Below are 13,352 nucleotides of genomic sequence, written 5' to 3' on the forward strand. Positions count from 1 at the left end.
ACCAAGACTCTGTTATAAAAGTATTATGGAAAAAGTACCTAAATGCCCCCAGTGTAGTACAAGAGAGACATCTTAAAGAACTCACATTTCATTTGAAAATTAACGAAATTAGAAACAACCTGCTAAGTGACCACACAGGAGTGTTGTGATGGCCAGAGAAAAGAGCACACAAAAGGAAGAGTTTTGAGACAAAAACAGTGCTACACAGCAGCTCAGCCTGCCTGTGGCATGGGGACCTCGGTGTGTTTAGAGTGCCAAGGGTGGTAGGTAGATAGGGGTTAGGATGTTGGAAAGGGTTGGTGGGGAGGTTGCAAAGAAGGGAAGATGTGTGGTAGTGTGCACAAAGCTGCAAATTTGTAGGTAGAGATATTAGGGATTGTATGGGGAGAATATCATACACCAGGCTAGAAAATGTGGCTTTTATTTCTTAGGTACCCTAGAAACCAACGCATTGATTTAAGCCAGTAGGTGTAATGATTAACATTTGCATGAGGGATTGACACGGGAAATCAGTAGAGTAACTAACATGACTGTGAAATGATTGTGGAGGAGACTGTAGCGGAAAAGAGATTGGATCAAATTACGGTGAAGAGAAAATAGGGCAAGAAGCCATGCAAAATCAAAAAGCCACGAAATCTATGGCTGAGCTTGTAGCTCAAATGCTTTCATAGATGAAGCAGATAAACATCTACATCAGGGTCAATAAGGCCTCTGGTCCAGGCCCCAGCCAAAGACATCAGCTTGCATGTCAAACAGTGGCTGGCAAAAAGAAGACAATGAGAAATGTACTTTAGGCCATGAGTTCAACTAATGGTAATTCTTTTTTTCTTTTTTTTTTCTTTTTTTTTTTTTGTGTGTGCGTATGTGTGTGTGTGGTACTGGGAATGGAACCCAGGGGCATTCTAAATCCCAGCTATACCACCAGTCCTATATTTTATTCTTTTTATTTTGAAACAGGGTCCCACTGATTTGCAAAGGACCTCACTAAGTAGCTGAGGCTGTCCTCGAACTGCAATCCTCCTGTCTCAGCCTCCCAGATACTGGATTTACAAGTATAAACAACCATGCCCGGCTAAACTGATGGTAATTCTAATCCTGGATACCCATCTGAATCAATAGGAGAGTTTGTATCACACCCTAATCTTATCTCTTGAACACTAATGGCTCCAGGATGGAATCTGTCAGGGAGATTTTACATATATATATATATATATATATATATATATATATATATATATATATATGTGTGTGTGTGTACACTAACCTGGTGGATGGTGATGTTAATCATCAGAACAAAGAGTACAAAAGAAAGATGACATTTTACACAATAGATATTAAGATGGGCTCCGGATACACAGAGGGAGAAAGTTACCTATGTCAAGTTCAGTAAGAGTCAGAGTCCAGAGACTTTTCACATCCTATGCTTCAGCTTTTTTCTCATTGTGTTAGAGGATCTTGGGATGACACATTTAAAATTTCTTCAGTCTATGGTCAGATGGATTTCAAACACTAGAAAGCACTAATGCAGAAAAGAAGCCTACAAGGTAGTGTCATTTACCTAATCAGAAGTGATTAAGACATCTTAGTTAATTAGCTGATAGTTACTGTTTACAATTAGCCAAGAATAATTTTAAGAATTTTCTACATACATTTCATAATCACTGTATAATCCTTATAACAACTCCATTATCCCCATTTTATGTATGAGGAAACAGAGACAAAGGAAGATTAATTACCTTGTCCAAATTTACATAGGCAGAAGTTACTAAAATTGGATTCTAACACAGAGTGGTTAATGCAGAAACCTTTATAAAAGTGAAAGAAGATGATGGCATCATCCTTATTTGTCAAAAATTATATATTGTGTTCTTATTGTATTTGTTGAATAAGCATGTCTGAGTATTTACTGTGGATTAGGGAAATGTTCTTTAATAATCATGAGTGGGACCTTTTATTTATGACAAATATCACCAGTCTCTACAATTTCCTAGAGTGACCTGTATATATATTTCCATAAAAATATTTGTGAGCAGACTCATTTATGCCTTCAAAGGATTCTCAGACTGGTGACTGACATCTGACACTGGTCTCTATTTCTTACTATTTAACTTATGACTTTACATTCACAATTGACTTTTATCTATTCATGTGAAATATCCATGAGCTTAAGAATGCTTAAGTATCTCCCTCAGGACATTTATTAGTTATTTTAGGTTAGACAGGAAATTACAAAATATTAGGCCTTAAATATGAGTGTATTCAGCAAGGTCACTTTGATCTATAAAAGCCAGCATTAGAAACCATAACTCTCACATGGAATCAGATTTGTTTTGCTAACTTGGACTAGTAATTTGTATGCTGTTCAATACTCACAACTACTCTGTTGTGGTGGATGTATTTTGTCTATTCAACAGGGGCCATTAGTATGCACAATAATTAGGTTAATAACATTTGGTAATACAGGAAAAGTTATGGTTCCAAGTTTCTTCTAAACAAATGTAATGTACTGTCCTAGTATATTAATTCAATGCAAGGACACAAGTACATTATTCTGAGTATATTCTGAGAAAATTTTATTCACAAGATAAAATTCTACCTTTTTTACGTGGAAAAAAATAAGGTTAATATAGTTCAAAGGTAAATGTTAACAAACATGTCAGAGCTTATGCTTAAAACCATAATAGATACTCATTGCCAAGTTATTAATTAAAGGGTTTACTCTTCAGTTTCATGAAACTGCTGTATTCCTCCCTAATGAAAAACATCAAACAAAACGAATAGAAGAAAAAAACAGAAATAAATGTTAGCCTGATGTAAATCTAAATCATTTAATGAAAATGGCCCTAAAATTACCTAATTTTCTATTACAAAGAGTCAGAATTGAAACTGAATAATTCTTTGACATTTAAAACTGAATTAATTAGTATATTTATGTGGAATTTATTTTGAAAATCTATATTCTCTGGGATTACATATTCTTTGATCCTCTGTACTTCACCTGATGAGTAAGTGATCTAGGTCTAGACTCTCAAAGATTTTCTACGGATTTCCACATCCTTAAACCTTTCAGAATACCATATGAGTCTCTTAAGGAAGACAAAAATAAAGCTAATATAATGTGTTATAGGTTTATTATTGTCAATATTATTTTCTCTGCACAAAACACACCAGCTTTAGCATAATGTATTCTTTTAGACCCAGATACTGGCTGGCTTATTTATAATCATCCCAGGTAATCTTACTATTGCCTTGAAGGTGGTGTATCACATAAGAGTTAAAATTGCCTTAAAAAAAACTTAAATTCCTAACTGTCCATCACATATAACCATAACTGATAAGGAATATGGCATCCAGAACACAGTATTTATCTATATATATGAACAGTTATAAAACTACATTTGTTGTCATTGAAATATTTAAGAACCAATAACAGACATTATTCTATCTGGATGGCAAAAGGAAACTAAAAAATAAAATGAAATCTTTTGTTCTTATTAATATAGAAAAATTATCTAGAAAAATGTATTTCATGCCCTGATCAGTGTTGATAAACTGAAGCCCCATTTTCTCTATTTTTAGATGTATTTACTTTCCCTAAATAGATTTTATCTACTAAAAAATATAATCTTGTATTATCCAGCCCAGCTTTTGAGAAATTTATCTGAAACTTCAGCCAAATTCAGTGTTTTAATTATGGAAGACTCAGTAGCTTAATAAACCCACTCTACAGCCCACTGCTCAAAGTCTTTGACAGCAGGATTCTAAGAGAGCCAGGTCCAAAATGCAAATGGCACCATCTGTATCCCCACATCTACTCCAGCAGCAGGACTCTCCAATTAATAGTAGAATCGGCAAGATTGAACAGCAGAGCCCCCAATCATGTGGAACCAGCAGAATTTCTTTTTAACCTCCAGCAAATAGAAACACACAGCCTGTTCAGTCATGGTTACCTTAGTCAATCCATACCCAAGAGCTGTGTCCAATGTCCCTGACCAAAGAAATTAAGAAGCAAAAAAGGAAACAGTAAGGATACATTTATTTTCTAAGTGCAAATATAAATAGTTTTAATCAAGTGAGTTTCAATATTCTGATTATGTATGGATTGGCTGAGAAATTTGGATCAAACTCAGATGTTAGGAATGTTATGAGTAAAGGCATACTATTTAAAAAACAATGTGAGTTCTTTATCAAAAGAAAGTATACAAAGTATATTTTAAAACAACAGCATGATGTTGTAGTATGCACATGCTAGTATCTCTGTATCACAAAACTATGGTTATTATGAGATTTTTATTTTTGCCCTGGTTTATTCAAAATCCCATATAATTAACCACTGGAAAACCTGGGAATACTTAGAAATATGTCCTTTAGGATGTCTTTGCTTTTTATAAGTTTCTTTAAAGCTTTACGACTATATCAGTGACCCCAAGAAAATTGATGGTTGTCAGATGAGCACGGCAATGCTTGCCATTATGAAATGCTTCTGTTGCAAGACTGCAGTTCCTGAATTCAGTTCAGTTGAAAGGGATATTATTCATCATGTTGTTACTGTCCATCTGCCCCTGGGGCTATGGGAGAAAGCCTCTGGCCTTGGCATTCTACAGTGCAGTAAAGACACTGCCCTTCTGCACCAAAGAATATAAAGGCATCCCACTCATGAGAAAGTAAGGTTAAAAAAGAAATAACTTTAACTCATTACAGTAGCTTATCAAAAGGAGAAAAATTATTTGTTCCATATGTTTAAAATAGAATTTACTTAGCTGTAAAGAAGAATACAAATTATATCATTTGCAGGAAAATGGACAAAACTTGAGAATATTATACTAAGTGAAATTAGCCAGTTTCAGGAAGCGAATAATTGTATGATTTCTATCCTGTGTAGAAGCTACAGAGAAACTGGGTTACAAAAGAGACCTCAGATAAAGAAGTAGAGGTCCCAGTGGAGCAATGGAGGTTGGTTAGGGGAGAAAGGAAATGGATGGAGATCTAATGAAAGTAACAGTTTTAATAATGCTAGGTATATATATAAAACTATTAATACCAATCTCAAAAACATGATTGGAAAAGAGAAGTAATTTGATGGGTTCCAGAAGGAAACACAGCACTAAGCACTGTGTACACGTATATCACTATCACTCCCTGCCACATTATGATACACAATTACAATGCACCGATAAAAGTTTTTTTTTTTTTGTCTTTTTTGGTGGTACTGGTGTTCCTGGAAGCCCTTCTACTTCTGGGCTACACTCCCAGACCTATTTTATATTTTTATTTGGAAACAGGGTCTCCTAAGCCAGCGCACGCGGCTGACTTCGAACCTGCGCGATCCTCCTGTCTCTGCCTCCCAAACGCAGGGATTACAAGCGTGTACCACCATGCCCGGCCCGATAAAAGTATTTTAAAAAGAGAAGACAGTTATCACTTTAAAGATTGCCACACATTTTAAAGTTACCTTGATTTTAATAATTAAAATTTACTTATATATTTATAACTGAATTTAACTGGAGTAAATGTATTTATTTAAGTAATAAAAATTTTTGTGGAGAGGGGGGTTGGAGGATGGATCCCAGGGGTATTCGACCTCTGAGTTACACCCCCTGCCCTATTCTTTATTCTTTATTTTGAAACCGGGTCTCACTGAGTTGCAGAGGGCCTCACTAAGTAGCTCAGGCTGTCTGCGAACCACGATCCTCTGGTCTCAACCTCCCAAATGCTGGGATTACAAGCGTGAGCCACCACGCCCGGCTAAGTAATGAAAATTTTAAATGCAAAAAGCACTTGAATAACAACAATTTTCTTTATTTCCTGTGAGTATACAAAAAATATATGTCCTAAAATAATAAGAATAAACCTGAAATAAATATTTACCTTTGGCTTGTGTTTTCCTTTCAGGTTTCTCCTGCTTTTCTGTCTTGTCTTTGTGTATTTCTAGGGGGAAAAATGGAATTAGAATTTAGAAACTTTTTAAAAAGGTATAAAATTTTAACCGTAACTATGACCTCAATTTTGTAAATCCATCAAAAAGTATGTATTTTTGTATTCAACATTTTTATTGATGTCTAAAAAGAAAGATTCTTTGTAAAATATTGCTATATAAATCTCTTAGTTATTGAAGCAAAAATAAAATTAAAGCCATCGAAGAATCAGTTATTTGGAAAAGCTTAAAATTTGTATTGAGATATATGTTGTCGCAATTTTCAGTGTTAAAATTGATCACAAACTATAATTATGTTTTCTTTTAATTACTCTCAATACAAATTAAGAATCTTCAATAAGAATGTCACTTAGATTTAGGAAGATTTTGTTTTTACATATTAAATTGAGAATTTGTGAAATGAACTGTAACAGCTTTCTAATAGGAAATATATCTCAGAAGCATTGACTCTAAGCTATGTTTATAATCAGCATTTGGCATTGCATTTAACCAATAATTACTTCAAGCAGATATGACACTTTTCATTAAGTAAGTGAGTTGTATTTTTTCTAAATATCAGGTTTTTAAAAATATATTCAATTTGTTGCTAGCTTCAGTGTACATACATTGCCAGGTCTTAGCAAATGAAGTTAATTCTGAATTTACAGTTAATTTGGATAGAAGTAAATTTGAGATTGGGGCTTACACATATGATTAGCACCTCTGAAAAAGTGACTTAATCTTAAATATCATGGCTTTTCTTAGACAAAATGCTAATGAGGTTTACTTATTTATTTATTACAACTTTTTCCACAGATGGTCTGAGATGATAGTAATTACTGTACATATTTTAAATTCTCCATTTGTAAATTTGCATTTGCATTTTTTAGTTTTTTCAGAAGTCTACAAAATCAAGACCAATCATAGGAAAAACGTAAATATCTTCAGAAAAGTCAATTACTAACTTTCATTCACCTAAGCACCATGAAGATTTTTCCCTCAATTTTCTCCATTATTCATTCATTTTATTAGTCACAATGTGATTCTTCTAGTCTTATCCTATTCCTGACCTTAAACATGGCCATAATGGTATGGATAAGGTAAGGCACTCATTCACAACTCTGAAAAAAAAATCTCCAACGCGCAAGGAAAGAATTCCCAAGGGTACCAGACACTTCTATCTTCCTGCCGCTCTCATAATGTTATCTTTTTTCTTAAGGGCTCCAAATTCTACTCTACAGTGAGGTTTTTCACCTCAGCAATATGGTCTTTTTGATTGAATGAATCATTATTTGAGGACGGGGTAAGGCTATTTTCTACATTCTAGAATATTTAGCACCATTACTACACCTATTAGACGTCAGCAGCACCCTCATCAACATCCTATGTTAGAATAATGAAGAATGTCTTAAGACATTGCCGGATGTCTTATGGGAACCCCAACTGAAAATCACTGCTCTAGAAATACAAGTTATCCATTCCAATGAACTCTTTATCACTGTCCAGACCTCTACTGTCTCAGTGCAGGGGCCACTAGACTTTAGTGTATGTTAAGCACATGATGTATCATTATGCTGAATCGCTATGTACTGTAAGTGCAAAGTATATACTAGATTATAAAGATCTAGTATAAAAAAATAATTAAAGTATCTCATTAAGAAGTTGTATACTAAGCCAGTTGTAGTGTTGCATGCTTGTAATCCCTGCATTTGGGAGGCTGAGACAGGAGGGTCACAGTTCACGGACAGCCTCAGCAACTATTTAGTGAGGCACTTTGCAACTCAGAGAGACCCTGTTTGAAAATAAAGAATAAAAAAAGGGCTGGGAGTGTAGCTTGGACACAGAATGCCCCTGGGTTGCACCCCCAGTACTGCAACAAAAAAAAATTGTATACTAATGACACTTGAAATATTATTTGGGGAATATTGATGTGATGGTTTTATATATGACAGGGCAACTTGGCTAGACTACTATCCTGAACTCTTCAAGGCAACTGTAATCTAGGGGTTGAAAATATTTGGCAGATTTCATGAACATTCTCAGTCTGTTCACTTTAAGGAAGAAGATGACTCTGGATAATCTGAGTGGGCTTGTCCAGTTCCACTGAAAGGCCTAAAACATAAGGCCACATTTTCCCTGGATACGGGAAGAAACTCTGCTTGTGGCTGACAGCTTTGGTTCCTGCCCGTGAACTCACCTGTGATCCTCCCCTCCTAACTTCCCGTCCTTTGGGTTCAAACTTGTTTGGCCAGTCTCCAAAATCATTTAAGTAATTTCCTGGTAATACATTTCTTAACATATAAATGAATCTTTATAATCTCTTTCTGGTGGTGCTTCTTTATTTGAGCTCTGACATATCAGATTAAATATTATTAAAATTAGCCGGGCGTGGTGGTGCACGCTTGTAATCCCCGCACTTGGGAGGCAGAGACAGGAGGATCGCACAGGTTGAAAGCCAGCCTCAGCTACTTAGTGATGCTCTCAGCAACTTAGTGAGACCCTGTTTCCAAATAAAATAGAAAATAGGACTGGGGGTATAGCCTGGAGGTAGAAAGCCTCTGAGTTCCACCCCCAGTACCACCAAAAAATAAAAAATAAAATGATATAAATAAATAAATATTATTAAAATTAATTTTACATTTTTCTTTTGTACCATTTTCATTTAGTTTCCAGGAAATTTTAAATGACATATGTCGATCACAGTATATTACAAATAGTACTACTGTAGTCTGAAGTAAAGCAAATGACATTTTTAAGATTTTAGGCCAAATACAGAGCTAAATCTTGAAATGAATTGAATATCAAATTTGATCTGGACCCTTGTTAATAACTTTCTGCTTGCTCCCTCCTATTCAAACCAACAGAATAGTAATGCTTTATGCAATTCAGACCAATAAAACAAACCAAAAGATCTCAAAGATTTGGAATAGTCTTTGGATATGCTAAGTGAGTCACCTTTAGGAGATCATTTCTTATCTTCTAGTAGGTATTAATTGAATACAAAGATGAGATAAATTTTTCAAAATTAAAAAATTTACATAAAATACTACATTGGTTTAGATATGAGAAGACCTTAAATTTGTAATTTATTTCCTTTAGAGGTAGGCATGTGTTCACATGCTTTCCACAGACAATTACTGTTCAATTGTCAAAGTAAAGAAGGAATTCTGGAACCTTTATGGGATGATCAGATGTGATTTAGACTCTTCTGCCAAGCCTCCTAGCCTAACATAGTTTGGTGAAATACACTGGGTAAGGTGATGGATTGTGAAAGTAGCCAGTACATGTTGGTCTATAGCAGGGTTCCCTGCAAGGCTGGCAGATGTTTGTGCATTAAAAAATGAATGACAGAAACCTGTCCTACGGGACAGAGTTGCTTGGCCAGTCTTGTTAACTTCAATTGCTCTTTCCAGCCAAGAACCATTTGTTTAAGATTGAAAAATTAAGGTTTGAGTCATTAAAGGTACAGATTCATTGCCCTGTGATTTCCCATTCCTGGTGTTACTCACTATCTGTGGCTATCAAATGTCAGAAGGTCAGAAATTATTTTGGATTCCCTTAGCTCTGTGTATGCAGTCAGATGTAATTAAAACAAATAGACGACAATTTTAGCCAGAATAGAAATGAGCAGGGTCCACCGTAAAAGGGGAAAAAAGGAATTTTTTAAAATAAGATAAAAAAACACCATTCCGAAAAAAGAAAAAGTGGAAATCAGGTCAGGGAAAATGCATTTCTTTGCACTGTCTTAAATATATGGGACTCTAAAGTGAAAAGTTGATACACTAAAAGATAAAGAGTTTGAAAAAAATGGTAACATGTTTCAGAGCATTTAATTTCTACTCTGTGATAATAGGAGTAAACAGGACCCAGGAGCTAAGTGTCTTGGACTAAGTAAACATGAGCTTGGTACCTGGCAATAAGCTTCAGAATAAAGGCCTAATCTATTTTTCTTTCTTTTGTGATACTGGGAATCGCATCCTGGGTCACTTCAAAACTGGAGTTATGATTTTATAACTCCAGTCCTTTTTATTTTGGAATAGGGTCTCACTAAGTTGTGAGGCTGGCCTCAAACCTGAGATCCTTCTGTCTCAGTTTCCCAAGTTAATTAATCCTTAAAGAAAAATAAAATTGTATTGTATTGATACTAGTGTTTAGTTATTTAATAAATGCCATAAAAAGTAAAATGATGATGATATATAATGACATAAAACTGCATTTAATAGCATGATTATCCTTAAGAAATAATTAACTTTCCTTCTGTCTCAATTTCTGGGATTATAGGCATGTACCCCCACCGGCCCCTAATCTATTCATTTTCCTTATTTTGTATCTCAGCCTCACACAAAGAAAGACAACTCCATTGCTCTGAGTAGGTCCACGCAGCTTTCTTGGAAATGGCAGTCATGGGGTTTTTTAGAAGATACACAGTAAAATCTCTACAGCTCATATCAAAGGGAAGTAATGATAACTTACATGAGAAGGAGTTTGTTTGTCTACAGAAACATCATCACCAACTAATATTTTAGCTCGAATTTCACTTTAGGTCTATTAAAGTGAGGCAACTTTAGACAAGGCATGGCTAACTAGTAAAGGTGTATAATATACCTGTATCTTTTTGCTCATAAGAGACAAATAACTTTATTTCATGATTCAAACTTATGGCAAAATTAAATATCTCCCTGCACATTCTATTGCTATATTGCATTTTTTTTCCTGGGGACTGGATTCAATCCCTGGTGTCAATACTGTGGCTATCAGATGTCAGAAGTACCCAGTAGAGGCTCTGCAGAGTGTGCCAATTCTCTCTCCTTACACATTAGCCAGGAAATGATGACCATTCAGGCTACTGTCCAATTGAGTAACAGCATGTTACCAATTTAGACTTCAGAAAGATATTTATCTCATACACAGTTGATGCCCAATTTGTTACCTTAAATTGCTCTTTCCAGCCAAGAACCATTTGTATAAGATTGGAAAATTTGAAAAGTCAAGTTATTAAATGTAGAAGTCTATTATCTTAAGGCTTATAACATACTTCAAAGAAAAAATTCTCTGTATTATACTGATACTATGTTTAGTTATTTAATAAATTCTATAAAAAGTAAAAGGACAAAGATGTATGACATAAAACTGCATTTAATACCATAACGCTCTTTAAGGGAAAATTAACTTAAACCTGAACCAAAGCCAAACACAAAGGACAAGGTCAAGGTGATCATTATTTCCTTCCAAATACAGGTGCTTTAGAATTGGGTGAAAATCAGATGCTTCTAAAAATGTACCATGTCTCACCAGATGCTAGTAGGAATCAAACAATTTTGATAAGTAGGCCATCCTACAGAGTTTGTGCCTTAGAAGATACAAAGATCAAAGTATCCCAACTAGGTTGTGAGACTGACTAAGGGTTTTGTATGGATGAATTTTTATTTGAATTCTGTACATTGAAAAGGGGAAAATAACATTTAAAAAAGAGTAACAATTATCTCAGTGTTTTAAGAGGCAACAAAACGAGGCCTTTGGTCCACTGAGTCACTGATATTCTTGCAAAATAAGCTGGAATCCATCCTACACTGATGTTCCACTCAGACAAACATGGTATCAAGGGCATTGAAGGGTTTAAGAGAAGAGAAAGTTATATCACCACAGAATGTGGGTGATATTTTCCTGTATCTCTGCTGTCCTGACTTCCCCCTAACATTTTTCTGGCTGCTTTTAGGTACGTATAAGTGAAGATTAACAGTACAGAAAAGAGTAGATGGCTTCACTTGATTCTTAAGTTATTCATTTCTCACTCTAAATAAGAAGTTTTCCAGTTACTAGAAAACTTTAAGATGCAAATCTTTAAATGTATTTACAACTTTCCTTAATTTAAAGAACTCAAATAATTTAAATTCTTTCTTTTATAGTTTATTATTCAGTAGAGATAATAAAATATACCATCTTCAGAGGGTATATTTTATTACCCTCTTCGTATAATATTTTATACCCTCTTCAATCAGTTTTCCAAGCACAATGCCAAAAATGTGTCAGAGTTGTGAATTGATAGTAAACAGAGGAGTAGATAAAATAATTTAATGTGGTGCTAATAACAAAGGAGCTATATATTTTACATTATTATTTGTGAAGTAGAATATATTTTAAATGATTAATTATCTTCACGTGAAAGCCATCACAAATCTATGGTCTTCTAATATAAATAATTATTATTAGATGTGAAAATTTTGTTTCAGTCTTCATGTGTGTGATGAGATTAATAATAGTATCTACCTCATACGTTTACACGAGGATCAAGTAAGCGTAAACGATTTAGAGATTTAGAGCAGTCCCTGGTGTCGAGCATCACCAGAAAGTGGACTGTTATTAGTACTTGTTTTTCTTTCTCACTAAATGCAAAATTTAATGATGACAAGAATTATATTGATTTTGTCCTACATTAGATCTTCAATAATTATCACAATGATTGGCATATAAAAATCACTTGATAAACACTACTTTAAAAAACCGTTTGCAGCTGTGTGTGGTGGCTCATGCTTGTAATCCCAGCATTTGAGATGCTGAGGCTTGACGATTGTGGTTCACGGACAGCCTCAGCTACTTAGTGAGACCCTATTTCAAAATAAAGAATAAAAAATAGGGCATGGGGTGTAGCTTGAAGGTCGAATGCCCCTGTGTTCCATCCCCAGACACACACACACACACACACACACACACACACACACACACACACTATATATATATATATATATATATACATATATATATATATATACATATATAGTCTACCACCACCTTATTTAATATGCAATAGCAAAGAGATTTTTATTTATTTATTTTTTGAAACAGGATCTCACTAAGTTGCAGAGGGCCTCACTAAGGAGCTGAGGCTGTCTGCAAACCAGATCCTTTGGCCTCAGCCTCCCGAACACTGGGATTACAAGCGTGCCACCACACCAGAGCTGATTATATCTTAACTGTTCTGTATATGACATAGCTCTCAATTTAGCTACTGAAATAATTAAAATTAAAATTTTTTGGAAAAGTAAAATTTTACAGTTCTACAAATTTTTATACTTTGTGAAAATCCTCAGAAAAGTTGCATAAAGTTTACTATTTATGGAAATATAATAGTAGGCATAAATGGTACTTATAGACTAACTTTATTCATAGGTTTTTCATACTGTACACAGATTTTCAATTTTTAATCATTAAATAATATATTCACAAGTTTTAAAAATTCTAACAATACAAATGAGCATAACATAAACTATAAAATATGCATTTATATGCATCCATACATAATATAATTATAGTTTAGCATAATCACAGCTATTATTTCTTTTCCTCAGAAAGTTGCATATACATGCATATATTATATTAATATATGTATAAAACTTAAATCTTAGAATCTTCCCTTACATTAATACTGTATTTACCTTAA

The 13,352-nt window shown here is 34.3% G+C and overlaps 1 protein-coding gene across 1 annotated transcript in view; it reads right to left on the reverse strand.

Moving 5' to 3' along the window:
• TRDN (triadin) overlaps positions 1–13,352 on the reverse strand; it is a gene marked incomplete at both ends in the record, with an annotated part of 326,113 nt that overhangs the window by 281,110 nt on the left and 31,651 nt on the right. The window contains one exon of the mRNA XM_080700116.1: positions 5,869–5,928. Coding sequence (XP_080556242.1) covers positions 5,869–5,928 — 60 coding nt within the window. The remainder of the gene's footprint in view (positions 1–5,868; positions 5,929–13,352) is intronic.

Source organism: Muscardinus avellanarius (genome assembly GCF_963383645.1).
Source record: "Muscardinus avellanarius genome assembly, chromosome: 8".
Lineage (NCBI taxonomy): Eukaryota > Metazoa > Chordata > Mammalia > Rodentia > Gliridae > Muscardinus > Muscardinus avellanarius.